At 48.3% G+C, this 27,484-nt stretch overlaps 2 protein-coding genes across 2 annotated transcripts in view; one reads left to right on the forward strand and one right to left on the reverse strand.

Moving 5' to 3' along the window:
• The first annotated feature begins 1,659 nt into the window (after window positions 1–1,659).
• LOC144174190 (uncharacterized) lies at window positions 1,660–18,556 on the forward strand. Its single transcript, XM_077702722.1, has 5 exons — window positions 1,660–2,082; window positions 5,560–5,621; window positions 6,236–6,340; window positions 16,165–16,239; window positions 18,371–18,556. Exons 1-5 carry the CDS (start codon window positions 1,803–1,805, stop codon window positions 18,398–18,400), a joined length of 552 nt encoding a protein of 183 aa, XP_077558848.1. The 5' UTR covers window positions 1,660–1,802; the 3' UTR covers window positions 18,401–18,556.
• Window positions 18,557–22,423: 3,867 nt separating this feature from the next.
• Window positions 22,424–27,484, reverse strand: part of LOC144174191 (FRAS1-related extracellular matrix protein 2-like) — a gene marked incomplete in the record, with an annotated part of 181,682 nt that continues 176,621 nt past the window's right edge. Inside the window, 2 exon segments of the mRNA XM_077702723.1 lie at window positions 22,424–23,923; window positions 26,894–27,046. Coding sequence (XP_077558849.1) covers window positions 23,414–23,923; window positions 26,894–27,046 — 663 coding nt within the window.

Here is a 27,484-nt window from a genome sequence, read left to right on the forward strand (position 1 = left end):
AGGCCTGTGACCAGCGGGGAAAAATTTAGTCCATACGAAGGTCGTCTTGAAGAGGGACCGTTATAAATCCTCTAGACAACGGCTGAATTGCCCGTACACGTCCGCTTTTCGTGGCATAAATGATAATGTCTAACACGTCGTCGTGTAACAGTGATGTGGGGTCAAACACACGTTGTGGTGTCGTGGTAAGGAGAGGTGAACGTACGAAGGAGAGAAAATTTCAAGCAGTGCCAGACGAGGTGGTTGAGGTCGGCTGTGGTGTATTGACTTCGAAGTGGTAAGTTTACAACAGTTCGAGCACGACTTCTTTGTGTGAATCAAGTACGAGTATGGAGGATTTTGCACTAGTTTTATGGGCTCTTACGCTGTCCAGGAGGCGGAAGAAGCATTCATAGTGGTTTCAAGGTTTCCTCTCAAGGGAAAACAGCAACGGAAAAGCACAGGCCCCTCCTAGATAGATCTGGGGAGTCATCTGGAGCAAAGAAAAACGAAATGACCTTTAGCCACGCGTACTGACATACGGCAGATACCACCATAGGCATTGGTCAAGAATGCTGCGCGCAACAGGATGTGTATACTCCGACACTGTCTTGTTTACGTGTTTACTCGCTTCGTTCACAGCCCAGTGGTAGTGCTTAACCCAGGCGTGGCGTTTCAATCAGGCGTGGCCCTCCGGCGTTTGAGAAAACGTAGAAAGAGGGCCCGTTTCGTTTTCTCGGAGCCGCAGTTTCGAGCTCAGCATAAGTGCGTGTGTACACGCCTGCAGTGACTCAGAAACCACTGCCGGGTGATGGACGCGGCAATCTTAGCCACATTGCAACGCAGGTGCACGCAGCCAACCGTATCATGACGTCACCACCCCTGGGAGGCCAGTTTCGAATTGCGTCAAATCGCAATGCGAAAGCTGAGTATCTCCGACGCGTTCTCTCATGACCCCGCTTGCGTGTTTCAGCAGAGCACGAGCTCGAGCTGATTGGTTTCTTCCTTTCACTCGCACGTTTCACCTGTCCCTGTCGTCTCCTTTGCACGAGTACGAGAAGTGTAATACTTCTTTTTTGGCTGCTGTTTTCCTTCCTTGCTCGGGCGCCGCTCTCTCACTACTCAACTCGGGCGGCTCCGTCAGACCAGGGACGCTGCTTCTTCGTAACCTTACACGTACACGCGCACTCGAGAGATCACGCGCTCTCTCTCCGGCCAACTCACGCGGTGAGTCAACGGGAAGAGAGGGTGCTATCGGCTCGAATGCGAGTGGGCGTCCGAGAGATCATTTGCCCCAGACTTCCAGCTCTTCAGTAATCGAGAGTTGGTCCTCCTTTGTCGCTGCATCCAACGAGAAAGAGAACGCCAGGAATAATAATCTCGGCGGGGGAAGTCGTTAATCGCAAATACAGAGGTGAATTCGTTTAGCTGTTGCCGCAGGCCCACACCGAATTTACCTCGTGTGAAAGCGTAGCTTTGCTAAGAGTCCCCGTGTGGGGGCTGCCGGTGACTACTACTACTACTAAGTGGTTCGAGTGAAAAGGAAAAGGAGATGCACTGGGGATATTATTGAGCCCAGCTGGGGGCTCACCTGCATACAACCCAGTGCGGGGGGGAGGGGGAGGAGGGGTATGTAAAGATTAGAGGAGAAAGGGAGTGATAGAAGGATAGGTAGGAGAAAGGGAGAGATAAAAGGAGGAGGAGGCGCGTGATTGGCGAGGAGGACGAAAGAAGAGAGGAGTGAGATCGAGACGAGCGACTTCTTCGGCGGGGACCCGGGAGAGCAGCTCGTGCGTTGGCGGCGCGGAGGGGCCTTCGTCGAGATGCCGTCCGTCACGGGTCGAAAGGCCGTGCGTGCGATCTTGCTTTCCCTGGCGTTGCTGGCGTGCTCCTCTGTGCCGCACTCGGAGGCCGCCAGCCTGACGGACCGCATCTTCGCGGGATTTTTAAATCTCGGCCGGGGCTTCTCGAACGCCACCCAGGGGCTCGTGTTCCGCGTGCGTGGACTCGTGAGTCGCGCGGGAGGCTCCTCTGGCTCGTCGAACAGTGGCAGCAGCAAGGGCGACGCCATACGGGACATTGACATCTTCACCAGCGTGTGCAGTTGAGTATACTGTTGTGCCACGACCAGCGTTCGCTTGCTCTGTGGGACGGAATACGACTTGCATTATCTTCAAATTTTCGTTGTAACGAAATCGCTTTAGTGAAAATTTCGCTTTATTCAAAGTGTTTCATGATGCCTGCTGCAGTGTGTAGAGATAAAGTTATAACAGCTTTTAGAGCGAAGCTTTTTTTGTCTCACTGATGCTGTTTGTAACGCAAAAACGCCGAAGGGAAAGAAAAAATTACCCCACCTTCCCGCGAGGGGAACCCTGTGGAGATGCGACGCATCTTGGGGGTTCACTTGGTGTTTCCGTTGGGTTGATTCTCTAATTGCGTGAAACGTGTGAGGAACACGTATGATGTATTCTTTATTTCTTTGGCCGGTGCTGGAATGACCGCGGCTATGACGCAACGTGGCGCGGCTATGACGCAACACAATACAACATAATCCACTTTAATTTAATCCAATCCAAATCCATCCAATCCAAGCCAAGCCAACCCAATCGAATCCAATCCAATGCCCCTCGCGAGAGAGTGTTCGCTATCGGAGAGGAGAGGGTTGAGCGGCGGAGAGCGCAGCTCGCGCATAGAGGAGAATGGGGGAGGGGTGTGGACGGACAACAACAACGCTGTATGGAGGGACAAGGCGAGTGAATGAGATGCAGTCGCATCTAAAAAAGGTTTCTCGTGGCCGGAATCGAACGAGGGTCCCTCGCGTTATGAAGCCGGTGTCTATCCGATTGCTCCGTTTCGACATGTTCGAGGCGGTTTGGAAAACTTGGAAGACGACAACCAAAGAATCCGTCCCGAGAAAGCTTCGCGTTCAACCATCGTCGTCGTTTGACGGATGGGTGCATAATTTTTTAACAAATATCGCTTATAATAAAACAAATTTGCTATTCCGAGAAATTCGTTATAACGGAGGTTCACGGCACTTCTCTACTATTAAAGAAAATAAAAAAAAGTCAATGAGCGTTTTCTTGTGAACGTGCTCTTATGCGCGTTTATGAAAATGCGTGAATTGTTTTTTTTATTTTATATTTTGGAGGTACGAAGAGAGGGAGGGAAGTCAAACGTGTTGTTCACGAAACGTGGGTCCCGTGAACCTGCTGGCTCAACTAAGCGGTATGTATTCCTGTGCCATGAGTGGGGCGATCTCGCACGAGTACTCTAACTGGTAATTTTTGAAGCCCGTTTCGGAGTGTGTGGTCTGCGTGAGATTTTCATAATAAATGTAAAGTGCGCAGGAAAAAGCAGGCGGCGGGAAATCAGTGTAGGAATGGGGTGAAACTGTTAAGGACGATTTTTGTACACTCATTTCCGTTTCTGTTTGTCGGTTTATGTACGTGGTTGCGGAAATCAGGTGGAGTTGGTGAGTACGATAGCAGCTAGCTAAGATGCCGACCGGTAGGGACAGCCCTTAAGCGTGAGAATAAGCTTGGAAGTACATTTATATGTGAGGAAATACAGTAACTTTCTTTCGTTAAATGGGAAGGTGCAGCCATTGGTGCTTGGCGGCCACTTGTCGGTGAGTGCTTAAGTCATTTTAGAATATACTTAGACACAAGATTCACGAAATCTTCCGGGCCATTTTCAATGTTACTTGTTAGCTTCGTAAAAATTAAGGCACCCAGCACGCCGAAGCCTATCGCTGCTAATAAGTCTGGGAAAGACTTCCTTCATCCGGAGCAGACTACAAAAACCTACTTGTGCATACATCTAGAAAATTAGGCTTTTACGGTTAAGCTCGTTGGGTCCGTGAAAACCTTTTTTTCGAAAAACTTTAAAATCTAAAAGCTTATTTTTAAGGTCTTGAAAGTTCCGCAATTTTTACAGATCCTTTAAAGTCATTAAATTCCTTGAATTTACATTTTTAATAAGCATAACATCAGCATTAGGCTACAATAATAACTGAGTGAGCGTTTGTTGTTTGGTCGATCTTTAGAAAATAAAAGTTTCATTTTGTAAAGCTGGAAAGGACTTATCCGTATAACTCTAACAAAAAAAAATCAGAGAAATCGACAAGAACGAAATGTTGCTTGGGCCATCGTTTTGATAAGACGAATTTTCTTGCTGAAACGTTGGCTCCATCAATATTACCGTTTTTAAACGATTTCTCACCATTGCGAGCCTCAATCTTCCCTGCAAATTGGCCTTATTGATGACATTTCTAACAGAAATTGTGCTCCATGAAAATCCACACACAGAGCCTTGAAAGTTGTTGAAAACCCTTGAATTTTTGTCACATAAATTGGAATGAACCTCGGAAAGGCGAATATTTGCCTTTTTAGTTAGCCTAATTAACAAAAATTTACCAACTTTTGAAACAACTCCACCAGTGCAAGCGAACGAGATAGAACCCGTTTCATGTGTGGTGAATCCCTTTGGTGGCTCCTAAAAGTAGCAATCTCGTTTCGGGGCCACCGGGCACAGTGTCGGGAATTAGAATGTCTTGGCAGACGGCTCGTTTGCGTAAGAAAAACGAAAGGCACCCGTAAAGCAAATGTATCGAAGAGGCGCGGTCTGCAAAAAATCATGCACCCCTCCGCCTAACGACGACGATAGTTGAACGCGAAGCCTTTTCGTGACGGATTCTTTGGTTGTCGTCTGAGTCTGCACTGAGTTTCGACCATGTCGAAATGGAGCAATCGGATAGACGCCGGCATCATAGCACGAGCGACCCACGGTCGATTCCGGCCACAGGAAGCGTTTATTTAGGGGGGAAGCCCCTTAGCGGCTGGGGCTGTTGGCGTCTCCTGTCGTCGTCGTCGTAATCACCGTCTCATGTCGTCACGGCACTAAAACCACGAGACACTCGTTTACGCCTCGCACTAGAGAGCTTCGTCCTTCAAAGCAAGACACTTTTACAGCAAAGCTGTATACCTCTATCCCCAAACGATTTCATCTCCGTTGGCAAAAACGCCAAGGCGCCAAGAATACTCTTACACCTATACACTGCATGCTTCGCCTCTCCCCAGGTTTCACGTTAGTGGAGATGGCCCGTTTTTTTTTTCTTCTTCTTCTTTCACTTCACCCAGGATCATTCATCATCATCGTCAGAGAAAGTTGGCTTTCCTGCAGGGCATATTAGTGTTACAGACGCCATTGGGGAGAACACGAAAGCTTCGCTTAAGAACCCGATAAATTATGAACTGTCAAGAGTGCCGCCACAGGGGCACTTGTGACGGCGCCAGTGCGGCGCTAAGTGACGCCTTTTATAGTTATGCAGTAGCTTGCACTTTAGCACGCGGATTATCATCAGCTTGGCTTTTCGTGCCGCGAAAGCCGTACATTTCGGCCTTCATAACTCGATACATATTATTATCTTGCTATGCAGCTGACATCACACTCCGCAAAAATAACTTAAAATGTGGGTTTTCGCCGACTGGATTTCTGGGTGCGAGGAATGGCTGAGGATTAAAGCAGCAATCTCGCTTAAGTGGAACACATCTGTTTTACAAGGCTCTTACCTTCCAGGTCTCAGTGGAACAAACCGGCGGCTTCTAATAAAGTGCCTCGACGACAACAACGAAAACCTGGTAAGCGTTACAGTATGGACCCGTGCTGGGCTGAACAGAAACGGAAATTGTATATGGGCTCACTGGTAAGAATTCTGACTATGCTGGTGGGGATTTTACTTAGAACGAACGGGCTGGTAATAATTCCGATGTTGAAGTAATTCTCGTCGATTTTAGACACCTTTTGTTGCCTTTAAATGAAAAGAACGGTTGAAAGCAACTTAATTCTCTTGAAATACTTCGCAGTTGATAACATTGCCACTAGTCTAGTGTGTTCTTACTAAAGGAGAAGGACACTGATGGTTGATGGTTTTGCGATAAATATGTGTGCTTTTGTGAGAGCGGTGGCGACTCGTGAACAAGCCGAAAGTTTGATAAAAGCCAGTTTTCTAAAAGTGGCAACACATTGCCTGTCCTAGGAAGGTGTTGTATGCTCCTGTACAAATTGTGAATGCTGAGAATGAAAACACACGTTCATAACAAAGCTGCGGTCAAAACTACGCATTTTCGTCAAACGCCAAACTTGCGCATTTGACTTGGCCAGTGACCGCAACTTTGTCATGAACTCAGAACCTGACCAGACGGACTTCCGCCGAACCCTGGATTACGAGTAATGCGCGTGCTCGCCCCCGCAGCTGAAGCCGGACTGGCAGGAGTGCATCGGATCGGCTAAGATCGAAGTCCTGACCACGGAAGACCTCTACCACTGGTCATGCTCGCGGCTATCCTCAGCGGCGGAGGTGAGTGACAGATGACTATATAAGCTAGTATAATTTTAATGTGGGCTGAACAAGGACGTTAGTACGTCCGTCTGTAACGTTTTATGTGCCACGTTTTCACCGCGTAAGAAATAACAGTAATAAAATACCTATGGCATCTGTATTGTCATGGGTAAAATGCAAAGAAAATGCCTTTACTGGGCCAAGGAGCCTCGCAGACAGCACCGAAGCCGACGAAGACGATAGCTGCCGTGCCAGCACCTCAACCTTCTCCCCCTCTCGGCCCCAACGTTCCGAAAGTGGACACCTACCTAAGCGTGGAGAATGACCCTGCGCAGCGAGCAGGCAGTATGGCCTGCGGCAATATTATAAAACCACTTATATCATAACGGGGAAGGAAAAAAATGGCCGCGTATCTGCTCCTTTCGTTGCAAATGTCGCTAAAAGACGACAGTCGACTGGCGCCCCTGCCAAGTAAATGCCTCCCTTCGCTTTCTCGCTCACCTCTCATGTTGTCCCTCTTGCGTCGAGCTCCTCCCAAGGTAAACACGCCAAAGGTTTGCTGAAGTCAAATCAAATTTACCGCGTTCCCCTGCTCCATGACGGGTGCCTCGATGCCAGCGCTGCCGTACGGCGGAGACGCGCGTGAATCGAGGCGCCCTACTTCAACGTTTATAGAACCGCGTTGCCCTAGTTCACGTGCGTTCCAAGCAGAACGTGGAACCTATCTAGTGGAATCTTTCGTAACTGTTGCCGCTTGAATTCTTAAAATGCCGCCAGAAGATACAGTGGCGCGGGCAACAGCAGGTGACAGCGTGAATTTTTTTTTTTCTGCAGTAGATGTAGTATTTCGCAAAAATCAAGTATCTATGGATTTCTTTATAAAAGAACACTGTAAATATCCCTTGTGTATTAATTTTCTGTCTCATATTTGCGTAATGCCTTGTTCTTGTTCAACAATGTTGACAAGTATGAACAGATAGCCGGACTTAGAGGTTTAGATTTCGCTGTGAGTATATAAAACTATTGCGCAGACTTCGTTTCACTTTGACCGGGTGGCTGAATCTAGTCAAAAACAGACAGACAGACAAACAGACATACAGACAGACCAAAATTTCTGGGTTTAAGTAGCCCAAGAAAGACTATCGTCTTTTGAAAATGTATTCACAGCATTGCACTCGTGCGTAGCAGAGAAGCCCAAGCAGGGGTCGTCAGTCTATGATCATTTCAGGTGGAGAGGACAGAGTTGCACGAAGCCGACACGGCAGGGGGCCGGGCGGGAAATACAGGGTGGGGACTTCGCATAAGACAGAGATGTGCGTGTGTGGGTGCGTGCGTGCATTATTCGATCATTCTTGTTTGGGAGTTTCTGGAAATTTCTCTCTCTCCCTTTTTTACGTCATTGTCGCGCAGAAAGATTCAACGAAGGAATTGAGGTTTGTAACTGCGTGTTTGTTTTCCGCCACAGTAATATGGTTAAACGTAAGTAACGTTCTACGAAACAAATCGTACTCAATTCGCTCATTTTATGAGCTTAGTGTAAAATAAGAGGAGAGACCAAGGGCCGCGACGTACCGCTGATAAGGGGGTGGTTCTAGATACAAAATGGCGAAGAGCGAAAGACGACGCAGCTCGAGATAGGGCTGATTACGCGAATACTGGCACCGTATATGATAATCTCATCGGTGCAGCGATGATGATTACAAAGTTTCTACATCTTTCCCGGCCACAAAGAAGCCGTGGTCAGTCCGCTGCCGGTAGGTACATTAAGTTCGTTCCTGTCCGATACGGTGAGGCAGTCAGTAAGGGAAACTGCCACAGGTGCCGTCTTTTGAACATACGCTGAGAGTGTCTGCGTAGCACGCGTAGCCACGCTGAAATTCGCCGCCCGTCTCCAACGGTCCTGTACACGAATATGAGCTCTTGAGGTGCATACAATGCGTCCCTAAAGCACTCATTTCCAGCCTTGCGCCCCTTTCTAAAGCGCTGCAACTTGATCATTCGACTCTCTTCGTCAGGTTTTTTCGGGTTTGTTATGGTTCAAGAATAGAGCGCGACTTGGACAACGACACAAAGGAAGAACGACGGGACAAGCGCTCACTTGCGACTAACATTTATTGAAACATCGTCTCGTATGTATACAGGTATCACTGGGAGCATGCGCACTGGAATACACTATATGGAAAGCACCAAACAGATGATGGACACAATCAAAGTGACGTTTCCGAAAATTCACTCAGTGGCACGCAAAAGCACAGTTGTATCGCTGACGCAATTGTACCCTTTTTTTCTTAATATAAAACGCTTCCAAGAGCTCCCTCGTTACTGTGCTATCACTCGTGCCAATAATTCGAGTCTGCTCAAAGACAGGTCTGCATTTTTCCAAAACACTGACAGGCCTGCAATCTTCGCAGTGTGCTGGTAAATGCGCGCGCGTATTACTGTTAAGTGAAGAACTGTGCACGCCTGCCTGGTCGTTCACACATCTGCCCGTCTGGCCGATATAGGCCTCCCGCATGAAAGCGGTATCTCGTATACTACCCCGACGTCACAGGGCACAAAGCGCTTGGCATGCTTCTTTTCGTACTGTTTTTGTTTGGGCTTGCCAGAAATTCGCGCTCACAGGCGGCCAAGTTTTTAGTTTTTGTGGAAAAGATTCGAATTATCTTTCTTTGAGCAGATTCGAATTATCGGTAGGAGTGATAGCACAGTAGCGAGGGAGCTCTTGGAAGTGTTTTATGTTAAGAAAAAAGGGGACAATTGAGTCAGCGGTACATCTGTGCTTTTGCGGGCCACTGAGTGAATTTTTGGAAACGTCACTTTGATTGCGTCCATAATCTGTTTGGTGCTTTCCATATAGTGCATTCCAGTGCGCATGCTCCCAGTAATACCTGTATAAATACGGGACGATGTTTCAATAAATGTTAGTTGCAAGTGAGCGCTTGTCCCGTCGTTCTTCCTTTGTGTCGTTGTCCAAGTCGCGCTCTATTTTTCAGTCACAATGCCCCAAATTGCCGAACAGCTGTGTTTAATGACTTTACTGTGTTCTTTTGAGTGTGTTGTCGGGTACGTGCAGCTGAAACCTTCTTTACATCCCTTAGAAAACCGCGAGAATCCCGCTCTTCAGTTTCGTGCATCGCCTGTCTGTATATTGATAAAAAAAACTGTGGTTGATCCCTCTGCCATAGGAATCGGCAAAACACAAAGGTGAAATGTGCAGCGAAATCTGCGGCTGAGCATGATTTACGGGTCGGCGGCTGTCTTGTGGGTGTGCTTGGTAAGCGACCGGCGGGTCACTTCGGCAAAAGTGTACCGGCGTCATTTCCGCGACAGATATGATGTCAGTGAAATCTTGGTGTATCCCGGCGTAAAACACTTGCGTATTAAAATATAAAACCCGAAAACGAACAACCCGAAGTATAACATACTCGATAGTACTAACGGTTGCTTCCCCGCAAGAAGACCCTGTGTGCAGGGGTGCACCCTTTACAGGCCGCTTGCTTCGCAGAATTGGCGTCATTTCCGTGTTCGATATGACGCCATTGAAATCTTTGTTACTCCTGGAATGAAACACTTTCGTGTTAATATGCGCTTCTCATCCGGCCCCTTCAAGCTGCCGATGGAACATTCATGACCTCGTTTTTGAGACATTCGCCCTACGTAGCTTGTGCCGACGTCATGGGAGTCCAAAACAGTCTGACTTGCTCGTGGTCGTGCCGGCGGGATCGTCAATGCACACGAGAGCAAGGGACCTTCAGTTCAAAGATCAAGCGCAGCCAGCGACGGCGTCGCATTTTCACATCTTGCTTCCGGCGAGAAATCTGATGAAACCGACGATTCTACCAAGATGGCTTGTTCGTCATGGGTTTGCAAATCACTGAGTTCTGTCGAGGTTAAAATTTCCCTGAAGGTCTTTTTGGCACTGTTCGATGGTTTCGATTTTGTCTTTCAATCGGTAGTATATTCGGATCATAACATGAATTTCATCTTCATATTTTGCGTTGGTGGCATACTCCTCATCCAGGGAGTCTGTGTCAATGAGCGGATCGATATCTTCGCTCAGCAATCTCAATACAAATTTTGTTCGTCGTAACCGGCGCATGAATTCCTTCAACACATCGCATACCTCCCTGGACATTACGGTCAACCACGAAGTTGCTTTTCTGTCCCTGCATAGTTGTCGAGCAATAATCCTCTCTTTTTCCCTTCTTATCTTCAGTTTCTGAACGTGCAGCCTAGACAAAGCGAAATTCAGATCGTCTTGCAGACGAAGCACGTCTTTCGTTGCGCGATGCGCTGCGGCACCCCCCTCACCTTTTAAGAAACCGCTGCCCAACGAGGGAAATCGTCGGAGGTGGGGATTCGTCGTCGTCCCGTCGGTTGGCTTTTTGTAGCACCACCGATTCTGTCCATTACAGGGGTCCGTCGTCGGCGTCGAGGGGTCCTCCTCCTTCAAAAGGCCAAAGTTCGGAAGGCTCTGAATCGCAGGAGGGCCTTCATCCCGGCTTTTTCGGCACCAAAATGTAAAATAAGAGGAGAGACCAAGGGCCGAGACATCCCGGTGACACGGGGGGGGGGGGGGGGCTCCTTTTTACAAAAGGCTGCGGCAGTTTCTATAAAAGCTGGCTGGCCTACATACCCAGCTTTCTCGCTCAAAATTCCGATCTCTCAGGAACCTAGAGAAACCACTTCAGGACAGTGATATTTGGCACAAAGCAAGAAGTCAACGTGGAGATGAAAGCACTACAAGAATTTTCCAGGATTCTGAATATTTTATGCGCTATTCGCTGTCAAATCTTACTCCCCATGCATTTCTATGGGATAGTTTCCATGGCTCAGGAACCTAGCCGAAAAACGTGCAAGACTTGAAACTGTGCGCAAAGCATGTTTTCACCCCCAATATTAGCAGCGCAAAATAACTTTCAATTACGATAAATAACGGCAAAGTAATCGCTGTTGAAGGGACTGCCATGAGCGGGAAAGCTGCACATGAAAAGTCGCTGAATAATATTACCTCCCAACATAACCTAACAAAACCTAACCTAAAGTAACCCAACCTAACGCACCATAGCCTACCCGAATCCAGCCCAACTGCAATAATCCTAGTCTAACCCTACCCAACGACACAGAACACAATCTACATTTAACCTAATCCAACCTATTCTAGAAGCCCTGTGCATTGATCTTCTGACATATTAATAACCAGGATGAAAAAGCACTAACAAAATCACCATGAGCGAAAACTTCAAAAATTTCGAAAGCTAAAAAAGAAAAAAAGCTTCGGCCATTCCAGACTCGAACCTGAGCCTTCTTGTTTAAAATCAAGTGCTATAACAGCGCCACAGGAGCATCCGTGGGAACGAGTTTTTAGGAAATATTTGTCCCATAAAATCTCCGGGGGGTGTGCTTGGCCAATCAGAGGCGACTGCCGTGAGAAAATCCTGACAGTAATTCTCACGGTAGCCAGGATAATAGACACTACCTTTACAAAATGGCGATGAGTGAAAAGCGCATACCGACTTGGGGGATTGGCCAGGATCGGGAGCTTTTTTGGGGCTACTGTGCCCGATTTAGGGAACTAAGAGTTGGAAAAAAAGATTGGTGAGAATAATCGCACAATAAATAACGACGCACCTCGAGCTAGAGCTGTTCACGCGTATACTGGCACCGATGATAATTCTACTGGTGCAGCGACGATGATTACGAAGTTTCTACACTTACGTTTATTGTATCGGCTCCTCGGTAGAGCTTTTCTCGGTATTGGGGTAAAGGCAGCCTGAAAGTCAACCTTTGTTCTCTGGGGGAAGTTTCTATGGTAGAAGAAAATGTATCAAATAATTTGTCAAATGCTCTCTGACGTTTCTTCGTCTGGTCTCTTGCAGTCAGGTTCGTATGTGACGGTCCGTAATTCTGCCCTACACATGCCTGTGGAATCCTTTCATCCTGCCCCAAAGATACCCTACGTCCCAGTATATATCCTCGATTAATTTCTAGGCGATATTTAATTCCAGGCGAATCAAACGTCCTACGATGTTTTGTTACACTTCGGGTAACAAAACCATGGTTGTGAGCGCCTAGAATCCTCATTCCACCCCGAAAAGGGCGCACTAGCATTGAACGCTTACTTATTTTTTCTCCCGAAATTGTTTCTATTTAGTTCGCTTTGAGCGGTGAAGAAAGCACTTGCATCTCCAGCGAAGACGTTTCACCGGGTAAAGATGTAAAAAAAAAAAGCCCCTGAGCAATGACGAAAAATGACAGAAGGGGAACGAGCATACGTAAATTACCGATTGCCGTGTTTTCCGTGACCGACAGGCGAGCGTACACAAACACGCACCGGCGGCTTCTCTTCGAGCGGTGAGGTCATCTGCGACTCTCTTGATGGCATCTCTTCCGCTACGGGCGAGGGAGGGACGCAGTCCAAGGCTCCGCCTGCGCCCGGTATGTGCGCGAGCCGTGAGCTGGCTCATGGTCAAGCGCAGGCGATACGGGAAACGTGAGCCTCGTATGTGGGACGTTCGGCTGGGGCTGGTGTAATGGTACAGAGTCACGCCTCGGCGTCAGTAAACGGTCGTTACGGCAGGCTTGCACAAATAGCCGACTCTCGATGCTCGGAGCACACGCGCCGTTGCTGTTACATCACAGTCGCTTCCTCGTGTGCAGAACCGCAGCCAGTGCGGACGTTCGCGCAAGGTTGGCGGAATTGCTCCTTGTTTTTTATACGGATATCTTGGCGGAACCCCGAGAGTTTTCTTTGTGGCATGGTTTTGAGGCGACGTTATTTTGAAACCCCTTCGGTTTGCATAGGGTAATCGCGGTTGTGAAAGACATTTGTCGTTCTGATTAATTGTAGGGTTTAACACGCAGAAAGCTGCACCTGGGCGATGAGGCGCGCCGTAGTGGAGGGATCCGGATTAATTATGACCACCTGGGGATTTTTAACGTGCGTCGAAATGTCGTACACGCGGGCGTTTTTTGCTTTTCGCCTCCAGCAAAAAAGCGGCCGCCGCGGTGGGGAATTGAACCCGCCACCTTGGGTGACACTTACAGTCCTAATTAGGATGAAATACAATAAACACAAGAGACTGCCCTACAATACAATACAATAAATGCAATAAATGGGATGAAATACAATAAATACAAGAAATGAAATACAAGAGACTTTCCTACATTTGGCCGCAATGTTGTATCTACATTTATGCGAAGTCTGCGCTCATTGCATTACAAGTGCCTTCAATTTCAGCGTTAAAATTACGCCAATTTCTTCTTTTGTGATTTCTTCTCGGACAACGTCCACGTATCATGGCCAAAAACTGTCTGCATAGGCTGGTGCGTCCGCATAATGTACGGTGTATTGTCGCCAGAAAGCACGAGCATTTGAAAAGAACGGCCAAAACGTTGCCTGCAGCTGGAGCTGAACTCTCCTGTGCTATCAGACACTCCAGGAAAAAAAATGTTTTATAAACGCGGCCAAGGTGATTTGGGCTTAACACAAAACAAAGCCACACCTTCTATTTTCTCTTCATTGAAACGACTTCTGTATGCGTATTAAAGAAAGAATGTGCCAACGGAGAGTCCGACATCCAAACTCATTCATCAACAACAAAAAAGAAAAGACATGATGCTGTAACCAAGCGCTTCTGCGCGTGAAACTTAACAAATACCTCGCCCTAATTCACGAATAACGTTAGCTCCTGCACGGCGAATTGACACTGCGTTATTTTATTTTTACTCTTGCGTAATCAAAACTACCTGGCCAAGTCAATGTAGTAAAATATTGTCAAGTGAGTCAGTCCGCTATTCGAGCATATCTAGAGCACAGACAAAACACAACGCTAATATTAAGAATTCTTGCCCGGGAAACCTCGACATTTTTGCGCAGGGTATACAACGAGAAACGCACAGAGGCGAGTTCAGATACCTACAAAAATTTTCCAAGGCACTTCTGAGCGGGAAAACTGCGGGCAGCTTCACTGGAACCGACAGCAACTCTTCCCCGCAGCGCTCATGTTTCCAGCGGATGGGAAAATACAGGCACGCTTAGAAGTGGGTTATCACTTGTTAGATAGCCGCCGCAAATTTGAGCTCCGCCAGAGCCGCGTCATCCTTGGCGAAAGACAGCGGTCATCGGAGACTAACGGGCGCTTGTTATCAGGACTTATCGCCAGCTGTGGGCGCAATCGTGCAGATTTTAAGGAAAGGAAAAATTTTGTTGCACCAACCTTGGCACACTTCGGGCCAAAGGCTCGAAAAAAAAAAAAAAAGAGAGAGCTTTTTATTGTTTTTGTTTAGTTTACTTCCCACTTACGTCGGTGTCTGTCTTGCCAAAAGCGTAATGTTAAGAAGGGGATAAAACTCTAATCGTTATTTAGACATGCTTTACTAATTTTATCTCCCTCTGGGAAGTTGTGTTTAGTGTCGCTACTATTCCTGCCCTGTTAAATAAAGTTAGAAGTTGGTAAAGAAATACGGGCGTTTTATTGCTACATTCTGCTATGCATTCAAAAGCCGTAAGCCATCTGACGCTCCTTCAGCAAATAGCGCAGCTTGGGAGTTTTCGATGTTTTTACGGCTTTACAGTATTCCTCACTTTGATGCACCGCTTGTACCGCTGAAGGAATGGCATGCACGTCTGTGAGGCGATGGTGGGGGTTGAGAGACCACAAATGCGTATTCGGAGTTCAGTAAGCCCTTCATAAGTCTCCTCCTCCATTTTAGTTTGTTTCTTCAGCAGTGAGGTATAAAAAAATAAAAAATGTTACTACGCTCAAAACGAGCCCAGCAATGACTGACTGTCGATCAACGGTCTCATTTTTACATTTTTATGCAATGTTAGTGCACCGTTTCTCTCATGCGTTTCCCACTGCCTTCGCGTTCGGCATACTCAATATAGGTAGAACTCCCCTCCCTTCTCCCCCACCACTCACGAGCAGTGGCAGAAGGAGGTGTCCAGCTTCGCTTCCGACTCCCGTCTTTAGTTGGTGGAAGCGGCCGTTGCAGCTGGAGTCTCCAATGGATGCGTCTAGAAATGAAGTCTCTACCCCCATATTGATGCTCTTATTAACGTTTATTTTTTCTCTCTCTCTTTCCTATTCACGCCTTTGCGTTCACGGTAGAGCACAGAACGTGCTGAGACCTACCCGAAAGCCCGGGTCAGGCAGGATGACGGCTATTTCTTTTTGTCCATGTGTGATGCGGTTATCTTTGCTGTTTCGCCATTCCTGTGCGTCAAAGTTTGTTTTGTGGTTTGGGTTTTTTTTTTTGTTAGTTTTCTGTACGTGCGGCCTAGTGCGCAGAGAACTGTGGCGCATGTAGAGCGTGTTCGATTGGGCGCTTGGGAATTTAAGGTTTTGATGTGTGTAGTAATAAACCAGTTGCTTGTCTGCTCTTGTGTTGTCTTTATGTGTTCTTGTTCCCGTTAATTTGCGCGCACTTTGTTTTTTGAGGTGCATCATTACCAACTCGCTTAACTTTTAACCGTTTTAACTGGTACAGTGCTATGTGACTTACTGTATGCTGTTTGTTTATTAAACCTGGACAGCATTGATCTTTGAAGCCTAAGTAAAATTCACTTGCCCGAGAGGTGCGTAAACACTGGATCCTTTATGTCTACGGCCGACCAAATAAATATAAAACTGCGAGAACTTCTTAATGCACTGTCCTTGCCCGAAAGCCACACATTGAAGAAAATAACTAGTGTAAATGTTTCATGTGTAGACGTATTTTTATTGTGTGCGCGTGTGCGTGTGTGTGCGTAGGGGGCGGGAATTTTCGGCTCCTGATGCACCACATTCGGTTACACCTCCCCTTAGATTACTTAAAGTATGGGTCTGTCGTTCGCGCAGCTACCCGAGTTCCGGAACACGTCGCAGTGCCTGCTGGACGGAATGAACAAAGCCGATATCGCAGCCGGGATTAGGGTGAGTGCCGAAAACATTTCCCACGCGAATAAGAAAGTTGCCACCATAAACGAATTTTTGCAAGAATAAACAAAAATCTCCGTTCACAGCGCCAAAATGAACATCGGGGTGGTTATAGCGGGCATTGCTGAGGGTTTTCTGGTATGTGTGTTTATAGTGCACCTTATATACTCGGAGTCGGTTTGGGACCCGAGTACATAAAATAGTTTCCTGGTTGAACAAGCCAGCAAACACGCCAGCTAAGGGGGACACATTTGGAATAGCGAACTCCCTCCTTGCCTCTTCTCCTACTTTTCAATTTGAAGGTCACTTTTATCCTCCTTTCTTCCGCCCTGCTTCAACACCCTAGTATTAACTATAACGCTCAGGTTAACGCTTGTATGGTGCATTAATAGAGAGTTTTAGCCTAGCTGCTAGCCTACACTAACGCTACGGCGACGGATTACCGGGACCCGACTGCGCATGCGCGCGTGGGAACGGCGAGGAGGTCACCCCTCATCGGAACGAATGTGCGGGCTCGGCGGGACATGGGTGCCCGCCCCGCGGAACGAATGCGCACCTGCAAACGCAGTAGCGTTAGTGTACGCTAGCAGCTATGCTAAAACTCTCTAATACCCGAAAAAGTAAGCGGCGTTCAGCTGCATCTAAAGCCCAGTCATTGGAGCTCCAACGCCATGGTACAAGAAGCGGGTCTTTTAGGTTTGGATTGCAACCGAGCCATGCCATTTCCCGCTTTATTTTAATGCCTTTTCCACTCACGATTAGCGTAAACTGAAAGCGTTTACATCATTATCGGCTTGGCACTAACGGCTGCTCCCCCTCTTTGCTATGGTTGCGTTACGGTCACACAAATAAGCGGGCCCATTTTAACGATTGAAATGCGGCAGCCGTAATTACCGTACTTAATTCCAGTTTCTGCTCTTCAGCTGAGTTGATCAGTACAATCACTTCAGCATGGCCGCAAGTTTTAGGAGAAACGAGGTGGGGGGGGGGGGGGGGGGCGCTAGAGGGAGGTAGGTAGGGGTTAGGTGCCCTCCTCTCCCCAAATGTAAACATCGAGACTCCAAAGGGGGCTTTTCAAATTGGCGTGGAGGCTTTAGTTATAAATGTGCAAATATTGTGCGACTTCCTTGTTTTTAGTTTATCGCTTACATTTTTATATAGAATAATTTTCACCCCCTTTCCTGGATACATTTGGTACGCAGATTCTGGAAAATTAGGTGTTGGTGTTGGTGCTGGAGCAAAATCATCTCCGGATGTTCATTGCATTTCAGGGATCCAACCTGCCACAGTTAAGCACATAAGTGCCCCGTTAACAAGCCATGCAGGTAATCAAGCAGTATTCCCCGATCTTGGACGATTCAGGTTGGGTTTCTCTTATTGCAGGGGGTTGGGGTTAGATTGCGGGTGCTTAATTCGCTCCTAAATATCGTCGTACGCACGGGCGGTTTTGTACTTCACCATCGGCAGTCTCCGTGTTCGGAAATCGAACCCCTGACTGGACACCGCCACGATTTGTTAGTGCGCAAATGATATGGCACATGAATTTACTGCTTGCAGTGTCGCTCTGAAATTTTTCTTGGTGCCCAAGTGATTTGTTGCGCGCTTGCGCTTGCGGTGTTGCTTTATTTTTGCATTTCTCTGTATTTCACTGCAACATATTCTTCTTTTGGGAAAGAGCTCATTTTTGGGGGGCTGTGCACATTTTCTCGGTGTTTTTTTTTTCCGTGCTATAGCCTTATCGCGTTTTGCTTTGGTGAAATTGTGACTTCCTGTATGTGTTTTTCTTTTCTTTTTCTTGTTTGATTTTGGTGCAGAGATGAAACTTGAAGTCCGTTCGCAATTTTTACCTGTAAAATCGATTTTTTAGCATATGCTGCTATATGTCCGAATATTTGATGTGTTATTGTTAAAGGGGCGCAGTCCTTGTCAAGCCTTAGTGGCTTTTTGTCTGCACTCCCTTCAGCGTCATTTCGATACTGGAAATAAAAATGATTCAAATTTCATTTGAATTCGAAAAATTCGTTAGTCTTAACGTGACTCCGATGCTGCGGGCTATTCAACGTTCGTGCGGGCAAGCTCGAAACAATGTATTGGAGTTCACCCGCTGCTTAAATCTTCTCCATTTCAGGAATGCAGGGGTAGTTCCCGGCCGTTCTGAAGAAGGAAAGCTGGGCCTTACGGCCAGAAAACGCATGTGCGTGTCTCTAGACGCGAGCCTGCCTAAGCGCCATAAAAACACAATTCACTTACATTTTCTGTTCTGCCAAGTCAGTGTTCAGTAATTCGCAAGAATAAAGCGAAATATTTTGCTCAATTGGTCGGGTGTGCTTTTTTATAGACACTAGTGGTGCACACAAGAGGAGAAAGAAGGGTGGTTGGTCTTGTGGTGTTTGAAAACAGCTATAAAAGGCATACTTTGACAGGCTAGGGTACCGATTTAAAAAAAAAGGGGACTCCCGTGTTGTTTTGTAGAACAGCGTTTATGCGCGCATCTTTAATTTTGTGGAGCCTGCCGCACCGAAGCTGCCTTTAAAGGGACCCTGCAACACTTTCAATAAACGCTTTCACCCTTTCCTTCAAGTCTGGAAGCACTGTGAAAGCTATAGTTATCGCCAGCACGGAGCGGCACTGTGTGATTTGCTCGTAGCACCAGATACGCCTTCCGTGTCTGCTTTGTTTTTGTGGCTTTATTTTAAGGGCGAAGCACCTTAGGATCTCACTTTGTCCGTGGTTTGTCCCTTGGCCTCACACGATGTTGCACATGCTCGAGGAGCTTTGGATTAGATTGGATTTGGATTGGATTAAATTGTAATGTATTGTACTGTCTTGGATTGCATTGGAATTGTATATATTGTACACATGCATTGTCACCCATTTACCTGCGCCAGTGGGAAATGCCACGGGTGATTTACGGTAAGAACGATCCCCAGTGCTTCGCCCACTCGTCATGATTCAACTTCGTGGAGATGCGTGATTTTTTAAAAATTTGCTACCCAAAACAGTTCATTGCTGCAACTGAAGGAAAAGCGGCCAACAGCCACTATATGACCTAAATGACGTAATTCCAGCGGTCGAAGAACGTCGAGACCGGAAAAGAAAAAAAAATCTTTTGAGCGAGCTTTCAAGTTATCTGATGGGCATAGAGCAGTAATTTTTGGCTAAGGTACTTTGCGGCCCCCTAACCTAGGAACTAGGTGTGTTGGGTGACTACGTTATGCAAGTATTTAAGATTCTAGGAAAGAGTTGAAAAAAGTGTTGCAGGGTCCCTTTAAGCTAATAGGCGCACCGTAGTTGTGGGCTGTTTACGCAAACCGTAAATCGCTACAACGTGCGCAGAAATCTCGACACTCGGTCATGTTTAATAGCGAAGCTGCTGAGCAAATAGTAATTTTTTGTGCCCGCCGTTAAAAATACCAAGAAATTGACTAGCGCGCATTTGAGCGCGGGACTCGCGGCGACCGGCCGGCAGTTAAAAAAATGAAGAAAATGCCGAGCGCTCGTGTGTGCGTGCCTCACGATGACCGCCCAGCGTCCCTGGCGCACGTTTGCCAAGCCAAGCATACACCCTTAGAGATAACGACCAAGATTGGCAAAAAAAAAAAAAAAAAAAAAAAAAAACTTCCAGCGTTCGCCGTAATCGTAACACTTGCTCGGAACGAGAAGCACATGTTAAAGTGTATTCCCCTTCAAGGTAATGTCCAATGGCTATCACATCCAAAAAATGAAATAAGCTCGCGCTTAATAGAAACAAAGACGGAGTGAAGGTCGTTGCGGCAGCGAAGAAGGAGCCAATCGGCTGCAATCGGGGACTTAAACCGTCGTGGTGGCCGCGAAAGAAGCGCGCAGCTGCGCTACCTTCAAGTCTTACGTGTTACTGTAAGCTTCCCTTTGTTACTCGCCTCCATCAGAGGGCCGTATACCCGCGTACTCGTTTTTTTGCAACACAATGCCTTAGCCACTCAGCCACCACGGCGGATGCCTTGACGCACGTGGTTAATGTTTGGGAGTCACTGCTTCCACGAACGAGGAACTTGAACATTTAAAGACAAGCTAAGGTATAAACGGGCAATGTCTAACTGAAAATAGCTGCAGCTGTTAGGCATTTCAAGAAAAGTATTCCTAATTTCCGGTAACGCTACAACCTTCGTGTCTAAATGAAAGGAAATTCATACCTTTAGAGACTTAGCTGTAAAGAAGTTAAAGGGCGTCTTGAAGCTTTTGTTCATGAAAAACACGCCGTGGTACGCTGTTCAAAATCACCGCGCTGCTGACACTGTATATAATTTTGTGAAACATTTATGTCGGGGACGTAGAAACGCCGAGCACAAAATGGTAATACGGCGTTATGGCATATATTAGTGGCGGCAATGCTGGTCCAACAGCTTAACTTCGCTACTTGTTAACACCCCCTATCGCTTAGTCGGAAACCAGGTGTGCTTTGATGCTTTCTGCTCCCACAAAAAATTGTTGGTTCCCTACGTCTGTCGCAAAACCCAAGAACAAAGCAAACTGGGTGCACTCATTCGTGGATCTTACACAAGATCGCTCTGTGCCTTCCAGCTTTGACCACCACACATAAATTACTTCAACTAGGGCTGTATAACACCCTCCACAAACTCCTCGAAGCACAACTGGAACGCCTGCCCCTCACTCTTACGGTTGAACGGTCCTCAGGGCACTAGGCCGCCCCACGCCCAACCCCCATAACAAGCTGCACCCGCTCCCGCCCCACATCCGGAGCATTATAAAGGTGGCACCTATTCCACGTCATACGCATCCCGTGTACCACCGCGGCCGACGCAGAGCCAGAGTGCAGCACCTTCAACGGAAGAACTCGTCAGCCCCGGATGATCACTATACGGACATCGCCCAAGCCCCACTGTACCCCCGGTCGACCCTAGCAGTCAACGAGGGCACCGTTCTCAACACAGCTACCTTCCTTCATCTCTCCTCAACCGCTGCTGAAGCCACCGCCAATACTCAGGTGGCGGCCACCCACACACCCACCACCCACCTAACGGCGCTCAAGCCCCTGAAAGCCATTCATGATTCCTACCTACAATAACAATCGTATGGACCCCGGGACATGCCTCACTCGCTGGGAATGAAACAGCACATGCTGCGGCCCGCAATCGTTACTTCCGAGCGTTCCCTACAGGGCAGGGCTGCTCGGCCTCTACGACGGCCATTCTCCCTCCTCTTCCCCACTGCTTCACCGACATCTTATTACACTTATGTCACGCACGCCGAAGGTATCCCCCGCTCCACCCTACAATCTGCGTCGAAGAATCACGAATCTGGCACCGACTACAAACCGGCACATACTATAACTCCACCATCCTCTTCCACACTTCCCTCTTACGCTTCGTATATAACTGCCCGGACTGGCAAGTTCCAGCCACCACTGCTCACATCGTCTTCCTGTGCCCTCAGCACCCTGTACCTCTCTCTTCCCCAACCCCCGAGCAATGGGAATGCGCGCTGACCAGCTCGGACCCGCAGGAGCAGCTCAGGCTGATCCAACGGGCCACAGGAGCAGCTGCGGCGCGTGGCCTCGTGAACTGAGCTGACCAGTCATTGTTTTTTGTAGCGTAAGCTACACTGGCCGATGTTGAGCAGTTTCGCGTGGCTCCTGGAGAGCCGTAATACGCATGCGCTAGGAGCAGTGACGTCACACAGCGCACAGAACTCGCTGCCCGGCGTCTCTCACACACCACACGCGCCCAGCGTCTTCGCCGACCTCCGTTCCGCACGTGGCGGCCCAGCGGTCCACTTGATGATCATGCGAGGGGTGGCCGGGTGTGGAACCGATGGCTCGTGCGTGGCAGCAACACCGGCGTGCGCCTGTGGAACCAGCTTAGCTCTGGGGTGATTGGTGACGCTGCGCCGGAGCCATTTGGTAAATATACACGTGTCACACAATGCGTATGCCGTGTGGGTGTCATTGAAGCAGCAGTAAGCATGATAATCAAGCTAATCCTAGACAACCAGGAAAGCTAAGAATAACCAGCTATACCTTACTTCACGCTACGTATATCCTGGCATAGCTGAGCTAAACCACTGCTATTTTTTTTAATTGTTGCTCAATAAACGTTTTGCCTCCGCCTTCTTACCTGTCGTTGGCCTATCTGTTGCCTAAGGGACGAGGCTTATTTTAAAGAACGAGTCACGTGCGCTAGACTCACAAGAAACACTTTTTATGACACAACTCTGAGTGATAACGCGCTTGCGGTTGGCACACCAATCTTCGCTTGTCTCGATGACAGGTATGGCACGTAAGGTACAGATGGCATGACATTTCACAACGCTGACTGCCTTTTATACAAGGAAAGTGTCCCGATTATGCATGACGAGGAAAAAAGACACGACGTGAGGAATGGCCACACGAAACAGTCTGTTTGCACACTCACAGTCCACTCACGCACACGCACACGTGAGGAATAACGTGGTTCATAGGACAGGACATCACCGGGATTGTTGGCAGCGTCTTCGCTTATGGCACCTTGTTCAACCGGTGGGAACAGCTTCGCATTCGCTGGAACTGCACGGGTCCCATTGGGTCTCCAATGCTGCTCATGGCAACGTGTGTCGGCTCAGGTTGTACTCTATGGCCCTGAGGTCACCGATGTAATTGTGGAGGGGAGGGGGTCTGAAGAGCTAGCAGATCCGAAATTAAATTTTGCAGGGGGCTGTAAAAATTACCCATATTCCTGCGACACATTTGCCCACCGGCGGCGCCACCCAGGTATTTTCCATTCAACAAAACAGAAGGACTTATATTGTTCTTGGAGGAGAGAACCTTCTCAGTTGACCGCAACGCGGCGTATCACCGAAGAGCCTGGTTCTTCGACAAAAAATAAATCGGGTTTAAATGGCAGTGTCATAACTGGCTCACGACATGAAAAAGCGCTTACTTACAGCTAATCAAAATTGGCTATGTGTGATTATATTCGAATCTTCCGGGCAAGCTTTTTTCGGCTTCCAAAGTGCTGCCGCATATTCATTAACTCGGTGTCGAGCAATAAGGCGCGCAAATAATCTTTTGGCACGAGTCTCGATCGAAGAGCAGTTCATCACAATAACGTCGTTGCAAAAGCACGTCCGTTATCACTGTTCGACCAACGCTGCGTCGGCGCTTTCGGATGCTCCGGTAACCGGATGCAACGTGTTCTCACACTTCTGTCCCCGCAAATTCGGTGTTGGGCACGTAACCAGAAGCGCAAACCCGACTCTTTCCCGAGCCGGTGCAGCACACCGTCACCGTGTGGTTCCCCGACGCGGCAAGGCTCGCCGAACTGCGTCGTTTCCGACAGATGGCGACCGTGATTCCGACGCCCACAAGCAACGCGGCCACCAGGACGCAGGGTGCGACGAGCCACGGCAGCTCGGTCGAGGAGTCGACCGCGCCGTCCGACTGGTAAGTCCACGTGCTCTGCAGAGCATCGGAGAGCACGATCTGGTGCATGTTGGTGCCGCGGCCGTTCTTGCCGATGCTCTCGGCTTCGTGCAGCACGGAGCGTCGGCTCAGGTAGCGCTCGAGGCCGCTGTCGGGGTCCGGAGTGCCGGCGGAGCTGAAATGGACGTGCCGCTTGCCGAACCTCTTGGAGCCCCCGACGCTGCCGCCGTCCTTGCCGCGGAGAGTGTAGATGCAGTGGATGAACCAAAGTGTGCCCGAGGCGACCTGCATAAAAAAAAATTGATGTGGTACTACCGATCGCGGCCGGCGTGAGCGTCCTGCAGCATGCTTGCAGCGCTCTGCTTCTGCTTACAGCATCGCGATCAGCGTTACTAGAACTATAGTAACTTTGATCGCCATGTTACCAACGTTCACACTATGTCTCCGGGCCGTACTCTCGGCACTGACGGTTCTTCCATTTGATGCCCGGATGTTTGACTGCAATGCATTTGGGAAGTTTTGGAGGCGATACAGCAGTCCTCACTACCTGAAGGAAGCGGTCAAGGAAACGCCACATTGAACACATACGGCAACTCGATCGGTTGTTCGCATTGTTCGCATGGCTAGCAGACACTGATAACACGGCGATGCTAGACACAAATGCACAGCGCTTCAGGCCAGGGAGCAAAGCGCGGCTGCATTTTCCCGGGGCATACCATGGTCTGGGCCCTCACCACGGCCGCGACCGACGATTTCGCGCATTTTGAAATTGGTGGGAAGACTTCATGTGGCGCTCCAGTGGGAAAGAGTTACAACGAAGGTTGAAGAAATCAGCACCATCGCAAACCGGATGAGTGCGGCATTTCTGGTGGTTGGCTGGAACTAATGGACGGCGAAAATTGTACAGTGCGCGTCAGGTTTGTCTAGGGCAAGCGAGCGCGCGGCTCCAGATCATGCTGGCGACACCTGCTGATAGCTGCTGGGGTGGAGATAGCTTGCCAGTGCGCCTGCGCGATCGTAGTTTAATATGGGCCACTCATTTTGCATACGCCACCACTCGCGAGGGTTGCTTTTAGGGGCGAAGCACTTTGGATCTCGCTTTGTGCGGGGCTTGGCGTCCGTGTACACAGTGTTGCGCATGCGCAAGGAGCGTTGGATTGGATTGGATTTGGATTGGATTGGATTAAACCGAATTGTATCGGATTGGATGGGACTGCAATTGTATACATATACTGTGCACACGTGTTGTCACTCATTTACATGTGCGAGTGGGCAATGCCACGGGTGATTTACGGAAAGAACGATCCCCAGTGCTTCGCCCACTCGTTATGATTCACTTCGTGGAGATACGTGAATTTTTCTTCTGCTGTGCCAGCCATGAGCGGTGGCGCGGGAAATAACCGCGCCGTTTGACGCAATGCATCAGCGCAGGCAGTTACGTAATCACACAAAAGGTTCTACCGAAGTCGCTGCAGGGCATACTTGTTGCGTGCTTTTTGTTTCATACAAGTCAGATTCAGAAGATGAGCGCAGGTCGTTTCGGACGATTGCGTAACTGCCTTCGGTGATATGCTCACAGCTGTCACTGTTGAAGACATGCACCCCTCGTGGGTGGTGGCGTGACAAATTAGACTGCCCGAACACGTCCGAGATCCGCGCACGCGCAATGGCCAGCAATCTCCACCCCAGCAACCATTTACAGGTGTCGCCAGCACGCTCCGGTGCCGTGTGCTCGCTTGCCGTAGACAAGCCTGACTCTCACTGTACGTCGGCCACGCGTTCGCTGTTCGATTGATTGTGGGGTTTGACGTACCCGATGCAACGTAGGCGGTGAGGTGCGCCGTAGTGGAGGGCTCCGGGGTAATTTTGACCACCCGGGGATCTTTAACATGCCCCCAAATCTTGTACACACGGGTGTTTTTGCTTTTCTCCTCCATCAGAAAAGCGGCCGCCGGGCCGGAATTGAACCCGGGACCTCGTGTTCAGCAGCCCAACGCCTTAGCCACTGAGCCATCGCGACGGGTGCGTTCGGATGTTTTAATTTCACTTCCCACCGATATTACTTTTCAGCCTCCTGAGCCCAGAAATAAATTCCCCATTCACTCTTTGCCATTAGTGGTAAGGACACGTGTGATGTTAGATTACCTCCGTACATGCAATATTTCTTTTCCTCAAGACACGCTTTATTTGTGTGTAGACGCTTTAGTGTCCAGCTCTATGCCGTTAAACCAGGGGAACAAAAATCTCTACTGGGGATATTCAAGTCTTTGCAGGACAGTGCACGGAAGCGTGCGCCCTGCAACGGCTTTTTTAAACAGCGGAACTGTTTAAGCTCTCCTCTGTCCGTGCCGAACGTTAACAGAAAATTGCGCTCTTCAAAGTGGAGAGGGGGAAAATGCTAGGCCAAGAAGTGTGAGGGAAAGTGGCCAGGAGGCAAGGAGCCCACGAGCAGTTGCTGGGAGCGCGTGCTTCAAAGAAAAAATAAAAATGCTTCCCGTGGTCAGCATCGTACCTGGGTTCTCGAGTTATGAAACTGGCATCTATCCGATCGCGCTATCATGTTTTTTTTTTTCCTTTTTCTTCCATGCTCTTTAATTCAACTACAGATAAACATATATATACAAGAACTATAAGCGTATTTCCTTTTCCAACAATAACTTTACTTACACGAATAAGTATGTGTACAGTTGACATGAAAGTACGAGATATGACATGAAAGCACGAGAGCACAGCCGAGGGTGACTACATTATCACACATGGACACGTCTGCAATGCCCTCGTGTACCCTGACATGCTGTACGGAGCACGCATCATTACTATCAGCCCCAGCACAATTGCGCTATCATCGCATTCTGGACGCACAACATTTCGTGTTGGTTCGAGCGCGGGTCTTGGCTTTGGGCTTTGGCTGAGTTGAAGTGGACTTTGCTTTCGAACTCTGAAAATTTAGATTTTGCAATTTAGGAGGGTGGATTGTGAACTTTGATTGAACTCAGTTTTCATAGAGAAGGCTTCGATTTTAAGACATCTTTCTCTTAAGAAGGCGGCAGACCTGAGAAAAGCCAAGTTAAAGCTAGGAAAACCTCCGGCTCCGCCGTTTCCTCAGTATTCGCACCTCAGTTGAGACAGTGGCTGAATTTTTTTTCGATTTGATGTCGACATCCGTTGCGACAATGGAGCATGATTCAAAACAGACGGTAATTATACACCGTGTTGTGCATGCGCGTTTGATGCGAACTAAGGACGCTGCCTTACCCTGAATAATGGGTCAGATAGGAAGTAGAAGCCGTCGGCGCCGGGGTCGTTCTTGATGGCAGCCAGGTCAGCGTCCCTACTGTCCGACACCAGGGTCGCGTTGAAGAGCGCCTCGTGCAGCTGGGCGGAAGCGGTGCTGGGCGCCTCCTTGTCCTGCGGGGAACAAAACGTCTCGTACATCGCCCATCAGTTGAAAAAAAACTATGCAACGATCTGATGCAAGTTAGTTATAGGTACGCAAGCAAACATCATTCGGTTCATTTGAATCATTATGGGTTTTAAAAGGATCTTCAAATTATGATGTTAAACACTTTCGTTACGGAGGAAAAACGGCAGATTTTGAGTGCTTCCACAAAACTATTTTTTTCTTTTGAGCTAGTGGACGCATACAGCCTTGCTATGCATGAAATTGTAGCTTATAGACTGCTCTTTCAAACACATAACAGCAGGTTTGTGAAAGGTACAATTATTTACAGTTTATTGGTCAAATAATAAAAAATGCACAAAAAAGTATAGCCACAATGTATATAGGTGATGCTAGTGAGTCTAAAAACTATTTTAGGAATTCCAAGATATACAAATTACTCCTAC

The sequence above is a fragment of the Haemaphysalis longicornis genome, unplaced genomic scaffold (genome assembly GCF_048455015.1).
Source record: "Haemaphysalis longicornis isolate Haplotype H1 unplaced genomic scaffold, Haemaphysalis longicornis Haplotype H1 scaffold_3, whole genome shotgun sequence".
In the NCBI taxonomy this organism is placed as follows: Eukaryota; Metazoa; Arthropoda; class Arachnida; order Ixodida; family Ixodidae; genus Haemaphysalis; species Haemaphysalis longicornis.